This window comes from Entelurus aequoreus, linkage group LG25 (assembly GCF_033978785.1).
Source record: "Entelurus aequoreus isolate RoL-2023_Sb linkage group LG25, RoL_Eaeq_v1.1, whole genome shotgun sequence".
Taxonomy (NCBI): Eukaryota; Metazoa; Chordata; class Actinopteri; order Syngnathiformes; family Syngnathidae; genus Entelurus; species Entelurus aequoreus.
Genome location: NC_084755.1, coordinates 31297874 through 31316713, shown reverse-complemented (window position 1 = coordinate 31316713; position 18840 = coordinate 31297874). Strand labels below are relative to the sequence as shown.

Below are 18840 nucleotides of genomic sequence, written 5' to 3'. Positions count from 1 at the left end.
CATGACTTGTAATGGAAATGACCCTTTTGGGCCGTTTTGGAGCCAACAGGGCTGATTTAAACTGTACTAATTGGGAATTTCCTCATTTGTATTTAGGAATTTCCTTATCTTGTTTTGTTTTTTTTCCGCAGAAAGTGTTTGTGCATTATTTGGTAAGTGTTTTTGTTTTTTAAACAATTGTTTATTTGTTTTTTAGACACATGCAATTAACAGGAATGGTCAAACATACATCAAATGCAGTTTTCCCCCACCAACAAGTAACAAAAAAAATTAAAAATGTATGAATCTTATAATATAGAATAATAATGGACAAGCGGTAGAAAATGAATGGATGGATGGATGGAATAATAAAATACATACAAACCCCGTTTCCATATGAGTTGGGAAATTGTGTTAGATGTAAATATAAACGGAATACAATGATTTGCAAATCCTTTTCAACCCATATTCAATTGAATGCACTACAAAGACAAGATATTTGATGTTCAAACTCATAAACTTTTTTTTTTTTGCAAATAATTATTAACTTAGAATTTCATGGCTGCAACATGTGCCAAAGTAGTTGGGAAAGGGCATGTTCACCACTGTGTTACATGGCCTTTCTTTTTAACAACACTCAGTAAATGTTTGGGAACTGAGGAGACACATTTTTGAAGCTTCTCAGGTGGAATTCTTTCCATTCTTGCTTGATGTACAGCTTAAGTTGTTCAACAGTCCGGAATCTCCCTTGTGCTATTTTAGGCTTCATAATGCGACACACATTTTCAATGGGAGACAGGTCTGGACTACAGGCAGGCCAGTCTAGTACCCGCACTCTTTTACTATGAAGCCACGTTGATGTAACACGTGGCTTGGCATTGTCTTGCTGAAATAAGCAGGGGCGTCCATGGTAACGGTACTTGGATGGCAACATATGTTGCTCCAAAACCTGTATGTACCTTTCAGCATTAATGGCGCATTCACAGATGTGTAAGTTACCCATGTCTTGGGCACTAATACACCCCCATACCATCACACATGCTGGCTTTTCAACTTTGCGCCTATAACAATCCGGATGATTCTTTTCGTCTTTGGTCCGGAGAACACAACGTCCACAGTTTCCAAAAAATATTTGAAATGTGGACCTCGTCAGACCACAGAATACTTTTCCACTTTGTATCAGTCCATCTTAGATGAGCTCAGGCCCAGCGAAGCCGACGGCATTTCTGGGTGTTGTTGATAAACGGTTTTCGCCTTGCATAGGAGAGTTTTAACTTGCACTTACAGATGTAGCGACCAACTGTAGTTACTGACAGTGGGTTTCTGAAGTGTTCCTGAGCCCATGTGGTGATATCCTTTACACACTGATGTCGCTTGTTGATGCAGTACAGCCTGAGGGATGGAAGGTCACGGGCTTAGCTGCTTACGTGCAGTGATTTCTCCAGATTCTCTGAACCCTTTGATGATATTACAGACCGTAGATGGTGAAATCCCTAAATTTCTTGCAATAGCTGGTTGAGAAAGGTTTTTCTTAAACTGTTCAACAATTTGCTCACGCATTTGTTGACAAAGTGGTGACCCTCGCCCCATCCTTGTTTGTGAATGACTGAGCATTTCATGGAATCTACTTTTATACCCAATCATGGCACCCACCTGTTCCCATTTGCCTGTTCACCTGTGGGATGTTCCAAATAAGTGTTTGATGAGCAATCCTCAACTTTATTAGTATTTATTGCCACCTTTCCCAACTTCTTTGTCACGTGTTGCTGGCATCAAATTCTAAAGTTAATGATTATTTACTAAAAAAAAATGTTTATCAGTTTGAACATCAAATATGTTGTCTTTGTAGCATATTCAACTGAATATGGGTTGAAAATGATTTGCAAATCATTGTATTCCGTTTATATTTACATCTAACACAATTTCCCAACTCATATGGAAACGGGGTTTGTACATTCATTAATAATACATTTAAAACAAATACATATCAACATAAAACCACACACACACACGTATTCTTCAATGTGTTTTTTTACACAATTGGGCAATAATCTGATTAATATTGAACATTTACAATAAAAAGTGTTCCGGTTTTGTACGCTGCACCCCAGATGCAGAGGCTGTAGGCAGGAGTAACAAAAATAGGTATTTTGATAAAGTACAAAACAAAGATGGGAGACAACAAAAGGTGGAAAGAGGTGCCCCGGGTGGATAGTTTACTTTAGTCTTTATTTAAAGGGACAATGCACAGAAACATTAAGCTCAAAGACAGATATGTTCTGTACCAGATTATAGCTAAATAGCTAATTTCCTTCTGCAGTCCCTGACTACCTAAATTAAAGGGATACAAAAATCATGCAATAAAATTATGACAATAAAATCATACACAAGTATTAAGAAAAAAGTCATAAAATGCCATTTCATGGACACATACTTAAAGGCCTACTGAAAGCCACTACTACAGACCACACAGTCTGATAGTTTATATATCAATGATGAAATCTTAACATTGCAACACATGCCAATACGGCCGGGTTAACTTATAAAGTGCAATTTTAAATTTTCCGCCACACTTCCGGTTGAAAACATCTAGATATGATGACGTATGCGTGTGACGTCAACGGTTGATACGGAAGTATTCGGACCCATTGAATCCATTACAAAAAAGCTCTGTTTTCATCCCAAAATTCCACAGTATTCTGGGCATCTGTGTTGGTGAATTTTTTGCAATTTGTTTAATGAACAATGGAGACTGCAAAGAAGAAAGCTGTAGGTGCGATCGGTGTATTAGCCGTATTAGCAACACAACCAGGAGGACTTTGAGGATAGCAGACGCGCTAGCCGAACGACCTCGCCTTGACTTCTTCCGTCTCCGGGCCGCCAACCGCATCGGTGATCGGGTGAAGTCCTTCGTCGTACCGTCGATCGCTGGAACGCAGGTGAGCACGGGTCGTGATGAGCAGATGAGAGCTGGCGTAGGTGCAGAGCTAATGTTTTTAGCATAGCTCTGTCGAGGTTCCGTAGCTAAGTTAGCTTCAATTGCGTCGTTAGCAACAGCATTGCTAAGCTTCGCCAAGCTGGAAAGCATTAACCGTGTATTTACATGTCCAGAGTTTGGTAGTATTGTTGATCTTCTGTCTATCCTTCCAGTCAGGGACTTATTTGTTTTGTTTCTATATGCAGTAAAGTCCGATGCTATCACGTTAGCTCAGTAGCTAAAGTGTTTCACCGATGTATTGTCGTGGAGATAAAAGTCACTGTGAATGTCCATTTCCCGTTCTCGGCTCTCATTTTCAAGAGGATATAGTATCCGAGGTGGTTTAAAATACAAATCTGTGATCCACAATAGAAAAAGGAGAGAGTGTGGAATCCAATGAACCCTTGTACCTAAGTTACGGTCAGAGCGAAAAAAAGATACGTTCTGCACTGCACGCTAGTCCTTCACTTTCACGTTCCTCATCCACGAATCTTTCATCGTCGCTCAAATTAATGGGGTAATCGTCGCTTTCTCGGTCCGAATGGTGTAAACAATAGGAAAATGTGAGCAGTCCTTCCTCCGGTGTCGTCACGCTACTTCCGGTAGGGGCAAGGCTTTTTTTATCAGAGACCAAAAGTTGCAAACTTTATCGTCGATGTTCTCTACTAAATCCTTTCAGCAAAAATATGGCAATATCGCGAAATGATCAAGTATGACACATAGAATGGATCTGCTATCCCCGTTTAAGTAAAAAAAATTCATTTCCGTAGGCCTTTTTAATATACAATACAACCACACGTCATTTACATCATCACACAAAGACAATACATGCTCTTGTTCACATCTGTCATCATTTGTAAAAACAACCATGATTTTAACAGACACACCTCACAATTTACAACAAAAGTGCTCTCATAGATAAATATAAGACACATTAAGTTGACATGTAAACAAGGTGCCCACCTTAGTGACCGTGTGAGCAGCTTTGATTGCTCCAAAGCCACTTTTTAACTTCAATTGTGAATGAAGAGTAATCTGTCAGACTTTTCAAGTTTGTTGTGAGGTCGTTACATTCCTTTATGGCTTTATATGAAAAGGCTGATTGTGCAAAAGATGTACCGTATCCTCGTGAAAATAAGTAGCCAGGCTGGGGGGCAGGAACAACTGGGCCAGGCGCTAATAATATACAATTACCAGATAAAAGGGATGGGAAGTAGCATTTAAAAACAGTAGGAGCGACGTCGCACCATCAGCTACTAAAGAAGACAATCGGCATCAGGTGTGTCCGGTTGTTCCGCCTGCAGCTATGGCGAAGGGAAAAATCCACCAATGAATCAGTGTATTTATTTGGAACGCGTTAAAAAAAATGTGCAGCGCAATGAACATTAAATCAGGGGTGCCCAAACTTTTTCCACTGAGGGCCGCACACTGAAAATATAAATCATACAAGGGGTATTTTAATATTTTTCATTTTCAAAACCAATTTTTTTTAACCTACAGGGCTCCTCTCAAATTTGGTCTCAGTCATAAAAATGTTAAAAAATAAGACATATATATTTTTTATTCAACGCCTAAATCTCTTGACTCCCTCTCAATAAAGGGTTTATTTAAAATTGTTTATGTTTTGTCAAAGAAAACCCTCTTTTTAATAGCAAAAAAAAAATCCCACTAAAATTATTGGAGATCCAAAAGGGTCCCACTCACAAAAGTGTTATTTTTTTTTTATTAGGGCCTGATTTACTCAAGGTTTGCGTGTACTAAAACATGTGCAAAGTTGATCTACTAAACATGTGCAAAGTGGATTGTGTCTGTTAAAGGCCTACTGAAATGACATTTTCTTATTTAAACGGGGATAGCAGATCCATTCTTGGTGTCATACTTGATCCTTTCGTGATATTGCCATATTTTTGCTGAAAGGATTTAGTAGAGAACATCGACGATAAAGTTCGCAACTTTTGGTCGCTGACAAAAAAAAGCCTTGCCTGTACCGGAAGTAGCGTGACGTCACAGGTTGAAAGGCTCCTCACATTTCCCCATTGTTTACACCAGCAGCGAGAGCGATTCGGACCGAGAAAGCGACAATTACCCCATTAATTTGAGCGAGGATGAAAGATTCGTGGATGAGGAACGTGAGAGTGAAGGACTAGAGTGCAGTGCAGGACGTATCTTTTTTCGCTCTGACCGTAACTTAGGTACAAGTGCTTATTGGATTCCACACTTTCTCATTTTTCTATTGTGGATCACGGATTTGTATTTTAAACCACCTCGGATACTATATCCTCTTAAAAATGAGAGTCGAGAATGCGAAATGGACATTCACAGTGACTTTTATCTCCACGACAATACATCGTTGACGCACTTTAGCTACGGAGCTAACGTGATAGCATCGTGCTTAAGTGCAGATAGAAACAAAAGAAATAAGCCCCTGACTGGAAGGATAGACAGAAGATCAACAATACTACTATCAGGAGACACCGAACCAAACACTGGACCTGTAACCACACGGTTAATGCTGTGCCGCCTGGCGAAGCCTAGCAATGCTGTTGCTAACGACGCCATTGAAGCTAACTTAGCTACGGGATCTCGTCAGAGCTATGATAAAAACATTAGCGCTCCACCTACGCCAGCCCTCATCTGCTCATCAACACCCGTGCTCACCTGCGTTCCAGCGATTGACGGCGCGACGAAGGACTTCACCCGATCATCGATGCGGTCGGCGGCTAGCGTCGGATAGCGCGTCTGCTATCCAAGTCAATGTCCTCCTGGTTGTGTTGCTGCAGCCATCCGCTAATACACCGATCCCACCTACAGCTTTCTTCTTTGCAGTCTCCATTGTTCATTAAACAAATTGCAAAAGATTCACCAACACAGATGTCCAGAATACTGTGGAATTTTGAGATGAAAACAGAGCTGTTTGTATTGGATACAATGTGTCCGAATACTTCCGCTTCAACCATTGACGTCACGCGCAAACGTCATCATACATAGACGTTTTCAACCGGAAGTTTCGCGGGAAATTTAAAATTGCACTTTATAAGTTAACCCGGCCGTATTGGCATGTGTTGCAATGTTAAGATTTCATCATTGATGTATAAACTATCAGACTGCGTGGTCGGTAGTAGTGGCTTTCAGTAGGCCTTTAAGTGAGCAGAATAAGGCGTGCAATCTATTTTGCATCTATGATCTGCAAATTATGTGCCGATCATCAAAACATCCACAATACTGGGAGGAGAATATGCAAATACAAATATTTATCAACGCTCATCACCGTTTTGCGAGCACTCTTTAGCGTTTTCTTTAGCACATGTGGGAAGGACATGCAAACTGACAGTTCCACAGAGAGCAGGACTGACGAGAATCCCCCCGTGGCTTTGGACTATTTTTTTTTCTTTTCTAAAACGTCTGGTATCTGGTATTCTGTAACAACCTGTCACACCAGCCCTCGTCGTATTTTGAGTTTCTTAGTGTTTTTCCATGTTTAATATTGACTTCCTGTCCTGCGCACTTATTTTGTAGCTGTACTTCCGTTTTGAGTGTCCTGCAGCAGCTCTACTTTGTCTCCCAGAGTACCTGTTTTGTGTTTAGTCTTAAGTTAAGTATAGCCGGTGCCAGTGTCTTGCGTTGACCAACGGGGCGTCATGGGAGACGTCGGAGGTTGTTGTGATTTTATGGATGCAGAAGAACGAGGTTGCAGCGTGAGGTAAAAAGGGGTATTTATTCATTTAAGAGGCAAACAACAAAATGCGAGAGCGGAAGGGAAGTGCTGAAACCCAGCAAAACACTCACAGGAAATGTGGCGCAGACAGAAGCGTAAAATGGGAAACGAAGTCACCAGTGAACGGATAACATCATCAATGTCCCGACAACGAAGTTGGAAAAGTATCAACGTAAATAGTCTTTGTTGCAAACGGAAAACGGGTGAAGGGAAATGCCCTGGGACAGAAGTGAAGCAGCCACGGGAAAATCCCAACAAACCGGGAAAGCCGCCAAAATAAAAGCATAGGACAGGCATTGATTGATTGATTGAGACTTTTATAGGCGAGGGCGGACCTACGTCACTTCCGCCTACCAATCCCCTAGCAACCGGTCGCCATATTGAATTCGTTGAAAACAAACCAGCTCACAGCGAACACAGCATTGACAGAAAAAGCATTTAACGAGGTTTCACGGCATTTTAAACTGTTCTAAATGGCGTATGATTATGTAAATAGTATTTCCAGTGAGGCTAGGTTAAGATACGAGTTGATTAAATGGCAACATGAAAATTATAGGGTTTATTGTTTTTTAAAAACCCAACTGTTAAGTGCAAATTTAAACGAAACCGGTTTTCGAAAAAAGCCTATACAGGCTATAGACTATATAGCAGGGGTGGGCAATTAATTTTTACCGGGGGCCGCATGAGCTACCCGAGCACTGCTGGAGGGCCACATCGACAATATTTCAATTAAATTTTGCTCAATATTATTTTTGATATATACCGTAAGATAAATAATAATAATAATAATAATAATAGTAATACTTCAACATAGTGTGTGTAACAGCATTCCATGACTAATATATATAAATTAACATTAATAATAAATGACAGTAAAATAAGCACACGTATGACTGAGGAGTCATAGTGTAACTTTGTGTGGTGTTTGAGTTGTCCGACTTTTTGTGTGGCCTTAAACGCACCAGTGGTTTAGTGCTATGCGTGTTGGTGACAGATGACAAGTTGGTTTTGGCCTGGTTTGTACGGCAGAAAATGACTAGTTTTTCGAGATAGAATTGTTTTACTCATGTTTTTGGTGTGGTTATGTCCGAATATAAACAGTTTTGTTCAATAAAGTGATCGATATAATTCCTGTCCTCGAAGCATCTCGATAGATGTTACAATAATTGAACGGTGTTCAATTGAACGGTGTTGACGAACACCGTTAGGGCCGCTTGTTGTCACTGTCACTCAAAGTTGCATTGCAAAATTCCATAGAATAAATATGTTTATTTTGTTTATAATTCAGATGGGATTTGATTTGGTGCGCGGCATATACTTGCTGCGCGCAGCGGACGCTTGAGCAGTGCGCAATTGCGCAGGCACGCACCTTAGGTGAGGGGACGTTGCTTTGCAGTTCATGTGTTGTTGAAAACACGGCATTCCTCATCAACTTTTCTCTTTTTGGCGTCTCGGGTGTAAACCGTGCATCACTTGTCGCTGCATGTGCACCTTCACTCGCAGGTTACACACGGACACACGCCCATAAATAATACTTTTCAAAATAAAAGCAGCACAGTTGTATTGCGCGCAGGACATAGATGTTTTTTCAACTTTATTTTGTAATTGCAGTTGTTCACATTCACTCACAATCACGCATACGTCCACACGGAAGTAATACAAATAACGATTTTCAAAACAAAAGCAGCACCGTTGTATTGCACACTCGACAAAGATACTTTTTAAAATTTATTTTGTAATTTATAATTGGCCTCACGCGGGCCGGACAGGGACGCACAAAGGGCCGGATGCGGCCCACGGGCCGCAGAATGCCCAGGTCTGCTATATAGTATATACCGCATGTTATTTTTGTACAACAACAACTTCAGCTGTCGAACGTTATAAGGTACAAATTCAACAAGTACAACATTAGCACGGACGGTATAGCCAAGTTGTGGTTAAGAAGGTGGATTTTTGTTCCTTATATTTACCAGAAACGAAGTGATCCGAACACACGACCCGGGACTTTGGGGGACTCCAGTGAGAACCGTCCTCGTTTTCCCGGTGTAAAGCTGCGAGCCATTTGTCTCGTCTCTGTGGGCTTTTATCACGCTTTGGCAGAACAAAATACAACCTTTGTTTTCCCTGTTTCCAGTTGTGGTTAGCACAACCAAAAACAACACAGTTTTTCGGCATTTTGGAGGCAGAATGACGGGTTTAACCAGCGTAGGTCGACAGGTTAAAGAGTAATGGCAACAGTTTGTTTTCAACGCCAGTCTGGTTGCTATGGCTCGGAGAACCCGTATGTAGCTCAGTTGCCCAGATGTCGGCCCTTACCTATTAGTAGGTTGCACAGTGAAGTACATATTCCGTACAATTGACCACTAAATGGTAACACCCGAATACGTTTTTCAACTTGTTTAAGTCGGGGTCCACTTAAATTGATTCATGATACAGATATATACAGGTACTATCAGATATATACTATCATCATAATACAGTCATCACACAAGATAATCACATTGAATTATTTACATTATTTACAATCCGGGGTGTGGAAGTGGGGGTTAGGTTTGGTTGTTATCATCAGTCATCAACAATTGAGAACAGAGAAATGGATATTGGAACAGTGTAGGTCTGACTTGGTAGGATATGTACAGCAAGTAGTGGACATAGAGAGAGAGAGAGAGAGAGAGAGAGAGAGAGAGAGAGAGAGAGAGAGAGAGAGAGAGAGAGAGAGAGAGAGAGAGAGAGAGATCAGAAGGCATAAGAAAAAGTATCTGCATTTTATTGTTTACATTTGATTATTAACAATCCGGGGAGGGTGTTAGTTTAGGGTTGTAGCTGCCTGGAGGTGTACTTTTATTGCGGTTTTGAAGGAGGATAGAGATGCCCTTTCTTTTACACCTGTTGGGAGCGCATTCTACATTGATGTGGCATAGAAAGAGAATGAGTTAAAACCTTTGTTAGATCGGAATCTGGGTTTAACGTGGTTAGTGGAGCTCCCCCTGGTGTTGTGGTTATGGCGGTCATTTACGTTAAGGAAGTAGTTTGACATGTACTTCGGTATCAGGGAGGTGTAGCGGATTTTATAGACTAGGCTCAGTGCAAGTTGTTTTACTCTGTCCTCCACCCTGAGCCAGCCCACTTTGGAGAAGTGGGTAGGAGTGAGGTGGGATCTGGGGTGGAGGTCTAGAAGTAATCTGACTAGCTTGTTCTGGGATGTTTGGAGTTTAGATTTGAGGGTTTTGTAGGTGCTAGGGTACCAGGAGGTGCATGCGTATTCGAAAAAGGGTTCAACGAGAGTTCCCGCCAGAATCCTCATGGTGCTTTTGTTGACCAGAGAGGAAATTCTATAGAGAAATCTCGTTCGTTGGTTGACCTTTTTTTGATTACCTTGGTTGCCATTTTATCACAGGAAAGATTAGCCTCTAGAATGGAACCTAGGTAGGTGACCTCATCCTTCCTGGTGATAACAATGTCACCCACTTTTATAGTGAAGTCACTGACTCTCTTAAGGTTGATGTGGGACCCAAACAGGATGGATTCCGTTTTACCCAAGTGTATGGATAGCTTGTTGTCAGCGAGCCAGGTGCAAATTCTACAGAGTTCAGCACTGAGGATTTTCTCCACCTGTGACTTGTCCTTGCCGGATACCAGCAGGGCCGAGTCATCCGCAAACAAGAACAATTCACAGTCGCATGCCGATGACATGTCGTTTATGTATATTAGGAACATTAAAGGCTCCAATATACTGCCTTGGGGGACTCCACAGCTTACTGAGAGGGGGGGGGGGGACACGGTGCCGTTCACCTCTATGAACACAAAACACAGAGGTGTTCATAGAGGACCCAATGTAACCCTAATATTTAGGTCTCTCGCCAACTTCGACGGCTGTGGGTTAAAGGCGGGTTACAGTTGAGTTGTTTCGAAGATAGTTTTGTTGTCTTCCCTGCAAAAGTACCACAAAGGCAGGACACGCTTGACTCCACTTTATTTTACACACACAGCACAGCCACCTCTACTCGTCTCCCGCTCTTTCTTTTTTCCCTCTCTATCTCCTCCCCAGTCCATTCCCTATTCGGGCCCACGGAAACAATAGGTAGGAATGAAATGCGGGACCGTATAAAACAAAATAGATTACAATGCAACACATGTGTTACTTGAAAATAACAGTAATGTGACTCAATAATATGTAAATAATAATTCATGCCTAACAAATTACTTTCCATACATAAATAATTATAACATACCAAATCAAATGTTACACCAACATAAAGGCACAGTCTGGTGTAACCAGCCATGACACCAATTTTTTTTTTTTTTGGTGCATTCCCAAATGCACTAGTGTTTGTTTGGCGAGCACCTCGCTGCACAAGTGCTTAAGTGTTTTTGTCTTGTTTATATTTAATACCTTGTACCCGCACGCTGTCTCCTGCTATCGTCTGCTCCTTGGCTCACAATCATTGCTACCGTGCAACCCATGTAGGGGTGTCAAAAAAAAAAACATTTTCAAATATACGCGATTCCTATTTGTAAAGATTCTTCATTTATTCATAAAAATCAAGTCCAATTTTTTTTTTTACCTGTCCCTTCCAGCCACTCAGACAAATCACATTGTTGATGTAGATCAGGGGTCCCCAAACTTTTTGACTCGGGGTCCGCATTGGGTTAAAACAATTTGGCCGGGGGCCGGGCTGTGTATATATATATATATTAGGGCTGCAACAACTAATCGATTAAATCGATTATAAAAATAGTTGGCGATTAATTTAGTCATCGATTCGTTGGAACTATGCTATGCGCATGCGCGGAGGCTTTTTTTAAAATTTTATTTAAAAAATATATATATATATTTTATTTTTTTTATAAACCTTTATTTATAAACTGCAACATTTACAAACAGCTGAGAATCAATAATCAAAATAAGTACAAAAACAGTACAAAACAGCGCCAGGGCGGCGGTGAGGCTACGTCTCATGAGGTGGCGTAAGCTAGCCAATGATGTGTCATGTGCAGCTCACGTGACCACGCCGTCTGGAAACATTCGAAAAATGGCGCAGGAAAACAGTACCGATAGTTTAGCGGAGAAACATCTTGAGGTTATTGCTTCAATGGAGAAAAGTGTACAACCTAAGTCGTCAAAAGTGTGGGAACACTTTACTTTAAAGAATTCAAAGAAGACCGTTTCCTGCAAAATGGCACGGAAGTACAACATTGCTTCAGGAGCACCTGAAAAGGAAACATGTTGGAGCCATGGATGAAGGGAAGAACTCACAGTAAGTAACTTTTTAAGTCCATAGTGGCAACAAGCATTCATGAGTTCAGCTTTTTTGTAAGTAACTTTAACGTTATGCCTTTGTTGCAACGCGGGACTGATAATGTTTCTCCGGCACATTTGACTCCGTTTTGAGAGAGAAAACGCACGCTTACCAATTTGGAAATAAACGTAACGGACAGAAATAATCTCAGGTTGGTTTCATAATGGATCAATGTAGCCGGGCCGATAAAGCTATATAAATATATTTAGATTTGAGTGACGCTTTAGTATAACTAAACGTTATGAAGGTGCTGGAATATTTCATGCTATTATTCAGAGGCAGCCTAAAATGAATCCTTTATTATTCACAACAGAAACGTGTACAATATCTGATTCAGTTCTGATGAGTTACATTTCTGTGTTATTATTGGTGTATGCTGCACCCCCAATGTCCACAACATGGTGCCAGTATGCTGGTTTTTTTCAATAAAATACTGGAAAGGATAGAATTGTAGTTTGTCTCTTTTATCCGATTATTAATCGAAGTAATAATCGACAGATTAATCGATTATCAAATTAATTGTTAGTTGCAGCCCTAATATATATATATATATATATATATATACGCTACCGTTCAAAAGTTTGGGGTCACATTGAAATGTCCTTATTTTTGAAGGAAAAGCACTGTACTTTTCAATGAAGATAACTTTAAACTAGTCTTAACTTTAAAGAAATACACTCTATACATTGCTAATGTGGTAAATGACTATTCTAGCTGCAAATGTCTGGTTTTTGGTGCAATATCTACATAGGTGTATAGAGGCCCATTTCCAGCAACTATCACTCCAGTGTTCTAATGGTACAATGTGTTTGCTTATTGGCTCAGAAGGCTAATTGATGATTCGAAAACCCTTGTGCAATCATGTTCACACATCTGAAAACAGTTTAGCTCGTTACAGAAGCTACAAAACTGACCTTCCTTTGAGCAGATTGAGTTTCTGGAGCATCACATTTGTGGGGTCAATTAAACACTCAAAATGGCCAGAAAAAGAGAACTTTCATCTGAAACTCGACAGTCTATTCTTGTTCTTAGAAATGAAGGCTATTCCACAAAATTGTTTGCGTGACCCCAAACTTTTGAACGGTAGTGTATATATACTAGATATATATACTAGATATATATAGCGCAATTTCCGCGCGCGCGATGATGTCAAGTTATGGATGAGAAAATGCATTTTTAAACAATATGATTTGCCTGAGCGGCTAGGAGACACCGTGAGTAGCAAGTGGTACAAGTGGATAAGAAAAGACAGGAAAAAAAAATTATTAAAAAAAAAAAAAAATTATACTTGGACGCTGGCGGGCCGGGTCCGGCCTGCGGGCCGTAGTTTGGGGACCCCTGATGTAGATGATCATATCTGCTGTATAGATTTACTTTAGAAAAGAGAAGTGTTGGATACTTCTCTTGTTGCCTTATTTGTATTTGACTTTATTAAATGTTTGGGTACAATTTTTCTAAACAAAACCAGTTCTCTAAAATAAAAATGTATCGGAGCTATTTCATGAAAAAACCAGAATAATAATATTGATAATTTAAAAAAATAACTATTTCATGGAGGAATGTAGTTAATTATAGAACTGGTACCCAATGTTATTAAAAAATATCGATTTTGAACTGAGAATTGATTCTGAATCGAATCTTTACCCCCAAAAATCAAATCGAATCGTATTAATAATAATAAAATCAATAATAGTGAATAAAAAAACAATTAATTACCGTAACAGATCAACATGTATTATTTATTTATTATTATCTGTTAATAAAACAACTAACAGTCACATTTGCATTACATCATACACTTGACAACACTGCAGCCATTATTCACCACAAGGAAGAAATAATCCTATTTAATTTAATAGTTCAAACAAATTCATATAATGGTTCTTATATTTCAAGATATGACTCATTATCTAATCTAAATTTAAAAAATTCTGTTGATATCATCTCCATCGCTTGTGTATACCAATCATTGTGCATTGTGCAATCAACATCTATCCGTCTGATCAGTTTTATTGTTTTTGTCACGACGCATACTGACAAAAGTGCTTTTTCAGTCTCTGATAACACCCGACTCAATCGATCACAACTCTTTGATTCTCTGCTTGATCGTCGCGGCTAAGATTGAACGCGCTTTTCCTTTGACATCGCTCACCCCGCAGGCTCGCCACTGTGGAGATGTGATATCGATGAGGAAGCAGTCGGAAATTAAGAATGTTGAATAATTCAACTATGTTGTGGGGGGGAAAAATAGTGAAGCAGCCACATTTGAAGCGTGATGTTGATACTGTAGGTATGCAAATATTCAAATTGGTATAATTTGATTAAATAGTGCAATACATACAAAACAATATTTAATATTTAGCCTTCTGAATTTTACATAGTAAGAATACAACAAGTGACAATAAAGCAACCAATCAATGAATTGCATGTAATAAAATTATTAGTACCCCTTCTAGTATCTTGACTTCCTGTCGTGTATTCTGCCACCAGGATCCACGGTGCCTGTGACAACGCCGCCTGTGACAACGCCGCCTGTGACAACGCCGCCTGTGACAACGGCGCCTGTGACAACGCCGTCAACGACGACAACGACGACAACGACGACAACCCCACTGGCACCATCACTGTCCCAAAAGGAAAGTGTTCAAAATAAAGAAAGTAAAAGCAGCTGTAAGTATGTTAAGGCGCGAGGAGAAAGGATAGGAGATTTGTATCCATGTTTTTGTCTTTCTTTCCCTCAGACGTTGCCACCCTGGAAGTACTGTTGGGGATCTCTTCAATTTTTGCCCTGGTGCTGCCTGTGGCCGTGTACTTTTACATGCGTCGTCAGACGAGGCAGGTGAGTCAAGAAAAATCTTCTCTTTCCAATAAGCTTTAAAGGCCTACTGAAATGAATTTTTTTTATTTAAACGGGGATAGCAGATCTATTCTATGTGTCATACTTGATCATTTCGCGATATTGCCATATTTTTGCTGAAAGGATTTAGTATAGAACAACGACGATAAAGATTGCAACTTTTGGTATCTGATAAAAAAAAGGCTTGCCCCTAGCGGAAGTAGCGTGACGTAGTCAGTTGAACATATACGCAAAGTTCCCTATTGTTTACAATGATGGCCGCATGAAGTGAGAGAGATTCGGACCGAGAAAGCGACAATTTCCCCATTAATTTGAGCGAGGATGAAAGATTTGTGGATGAGTAAAGTGCAAGTGAAGGACTAGTGGGGAGTTGAAGCTATTCAGATAGGGAAGATGCTGTGAGAGCCGGGGGTGACCTGATATTCAGCTGGGAATGACTACAACAGTAAATAAAAACAAGACATATATATACTCTATTAGCCACAACACAACCAGGCTTATATTTAATATGCCACAAATTAATCCTGCATAAAAACACCTATGTGTTTGTTATGCTAGCTCCTAGCTCCTCTGCTAGCTCCTAGCTCCATAGAACATGCCAATACAATTCAAACACCTGATCAACACACACAATCACTCAGCCCAAAAGACCGTTCACCTAACCCAAGGTTCATAAAGCTTATATATTTTTTTAAAGTTACGTACGTGACGCGCACATACGGTCAAGCTATCAAATGTTTAGCAGCCAAGGCTGCATACTCACGGTACCTGACACAGAAAGTCAACACACATGGTCACACATAACACAACCTGCTCACTTTGTAACTATGATAACAATGAAAAAAATTCATTCATAATTCATTTTATTTATAATGTACTTTACATCTTCAACAACTCTCAAACGTGCAACAATGGGTGCACACTATTAAAAAACTAGTTTAAAGGTATAAAAACAGGAAGGTGAGTTGTAAATGATTAAAAACAAAGAAAAGGAGCTTAGGAGGGGATTTTCTATTTAAAAAAAAGGCTTTGAGTTGTTTTTTTTTGAAGGATTCAAGTGTGTTTGGGGTTTTGATGTGGTCTGGTAGAAAGTTCCCGAGTGCAGATGAACAGAAGCAAATCGTGCAAAGCTTAGTTTTGGGTGTGAGGACTGAGGCAGTCTGACTTGCTGGACCGGAGGTGTCTGGAGCTGGTTTGGGTGTTAAAAGTTTTTTCAGATAGGATGGATGCACTGATTAGGGCTGTCAGTCTTTGGGCACCACAGGATTGGATTCAGAATCGATTCTCAATTCAAAACGTTTCACAGAAGTAAGCAAGGCAAGTTTGTTTATAGCGCACAATTCGTGCACAAGGCAATTCAAAGTGCTTTACAGAAAATTAAAATAATATCAAATCATAATTCCAAATAAAAAAAGATATATTCATAAAAATAATCATAATTCAAATCAAATACTGTAGATAAAATGCTTCCATTTGTCATATGCACAATTAAATAAAAGTGTTTTCAGGCTGGATTTGAACAATGAGGCCTGTTTCACATCTTCAGAAAGACTATTCCAGATTTTAGGAGCATAAAACTGAAACGCAGTTTCACCATGTTTGGTCCTGACTCTAGGCACCGGCAGGTTCTGAGGTTCTCAGAGCTCGAGATGATTCATTTGGTTCTAACATGCCAGAGATGTAGTTTGACACAAGACCAGGAAAAATACTTGTACACCAGTAGCGCAACCACAAAGTCTGTTATCTTAGCAACAGGAAGTCAATTCAGTGACCGAGGCACCGGACTAATGTGGTCGTATTTCCTGGTTCTAGTCAGGACTCGAGCAGCAGCATTCTGTCTACACCGCAGCTGCTTTACAGCTCGTTTAGAGAGCCCAGTGAGAAGTCTAACCTGGAATGGTAGGAGTTGAACTTTCACATACTCTCATTATTCAATGTTTTATTGTTTATACTTCCTTTTGAAGTGTCTTCAGGATCTGATGGGGGGTTTATAACAGTTAGTTATTTGTTATTGATCAGTCTGTCATCTATAGTTGTCTCTCATTTCCTAATGTAAATTTTAATTTATTATTCATTCATTATTTTTTACACTGTATTCATTGTGTAATCAAAAGTTTCAGTGTTAAAATACGTCCGCTGGCGTCAAGTCACATAATTAAAGTGTCCTCTTTGAGAACATTCTGACACTTACTAAACAAGTAGCTTTCTATTTTATCATGCTGTGGAAGACTTGCTCTTCCGGGTTCTTTAGACCAGTGGTCCCCAACCACCGGGCCGCGGGCGCACAAGAAATAATTTTTATTTTATTTTTTATTTTATTTTATTTTATTTTATTTTTTTATTAAATCAACATAAAAAACACAATATATACATTATATATCAATATAAATCAATACAGTCTGCAGGGATACAGTCCGTAAGCACACGATTGTATTTCTTTATGACAAAAAAAAAAAAAAAAAAAAAAATTTTTTTTTTTTACTACCCCCCCCACCCACCCGGTCCGTGGGACAAATTTTCAAGCTCTGACCGGTCCGGATCACTGCTTTAGACCACCAATCACGGACATGACAGCTTCATTCATAGTTCTGAACAATTATTTATTTTTCAATAAATGTTCTTTGTGTTGCTTTCCAGTCAGTACTACGTGTCAGTCCTCGCTCTCTCCCATGCTCGTGCTCATACTCGTTCTCCATCATCAGCAACCCCTCTCCTTCCCGGCTGCTGCTCTTTAACAGAGCGACCGGTGATTAGATAAACAGGCCCAGGTGTGCCATCTACGCACCTGTCGCTAATTTCGAAGCCGGCGCTGGCACACCCCGCTTCACTGCAGGTCCGCAGGCCACGCCCCCCCACACATGTACTTTAAAAATACAGATTTATTTCAGTTTCAATACCTGTATTTTCTGCTTGTTGGTGTAAACAGTGTCAGTCCCTCCCACCACCGGCGTGTTCTTCTTTGCCTGCAAATGATGTCGTATGCAGGGCGCCGTTTGATTGGTGGGATGGAGTCGCGTGACAGTGCCCGCTGGAAGAAGGCTGGTCGACGAGTCAAACAAATAGGTCTTTGCTAGCACTAATCAATAGATTATAAATCATAATATAAATAAAGGTAGCGATTGGAAAGAAAGTAAAAGGGAGTAAAAGTAGTGTATCTTCTTCACAAAATAGTCAAAGGTAAAAAGTATTGTAATGGCAGAATAAGGCAGAATGACTAAACATCGCTACAGTATGTTGCATTTAAGGGGTCATATTATGATTTTTTTTTTATCTACATGTAAAACCCTTCCTTATGGTCTACATAACATGTGATGGTGGTTCTTTGGTCAAAATGTTGCTTAGATTATGTTTTACAGACCATCTTCAAGTCGCTTTCTGACTGTCTCTTAACAGGATGCAATGTTTTGTGGATAGGTTTTAAATAGCGTGCCTCCATTTTGACTGCGTTTTCTCCCCATGTTGTAGTTTTTAGCACTTCCATATCGAGTCTACTGACATTATAAAAATGGCGACAGCTGAGGATGCATGTGCACGTACGAGCCAGTCTGCCCCACAACAAGGGGATAGAGAAAAAGGAGCTTATTGGCTACAGCGTGGGACTACAATGGCGGACTCGTTGAACTACACGCTAAATTGTATTAGAAATGGCAACAACTCAATGGCTCATACATGCACATGCATGTCACTAATTGGGCAAAATCCAAAGGGTTAGTTTGGAGGAAGTATAAAGGAGGGCAGCATTTTTTAATAAATATTTCTGCAAATACACAAAAAAGGACCAATAGGTAATAAAATTAGTTTTTGTATAATAGGGCCCCTTGAAAACTACTCTGACGAGTACAATTTATTATTTATCACATTTTTACAACGTTGGAAAACATTAATAAACCTCAGAGGGTGAGATAACTCCTGGAAATTACTGGCTTAGAATGGCCAAAGGTTAAAAGAAACTGCAGGCTGTCTTCTTCTAATGGATTTATTGCAAACTTTGCAAGCTGGGTAACGTTTGCTG

General features: G+C 39.9%; 1 protein-coding gene across 5 annotated transcripts in view; it reads left to right on the top strand.

Annotated features, from left to right (window-relative positions):
* Window positions 1–30: 30 nt before the first annotated feature.
* Window positions 31–18840, top strand: part of LOC133642902 (uncharacterized) — a 34162-nt gene continuing 15352 nt past the window's right edge. The window contains exons 1-4 of one of the 5 annotated variants that reach the window (XM_062037320.1): window positions 6525–6656; window positions 11822–11929; window positions 14462–14641; window positions 14713–14810. In XM_062037320.1, coding sequence (XP_061893304.1) covers window positions 11896–11929; window positions 14462–14641; window positions 14713–14810 — 312 coding nt within the window. In that variant the 5' untranslated portion in view covers window positions 6525–6656; window positions 11822–11895. Of the gene's footprint in view, window positions 153–6509; window positions 6657–11553; window positions 11930–14461; window positions 14642–14712; window positions 14811–18840 lie in introns of those variants that run through there. The other 4 variants (XR_009824623.1, XR_009824624.1, XM_062037319.1 and 1 more) reach the window with 4 other exon arrangements.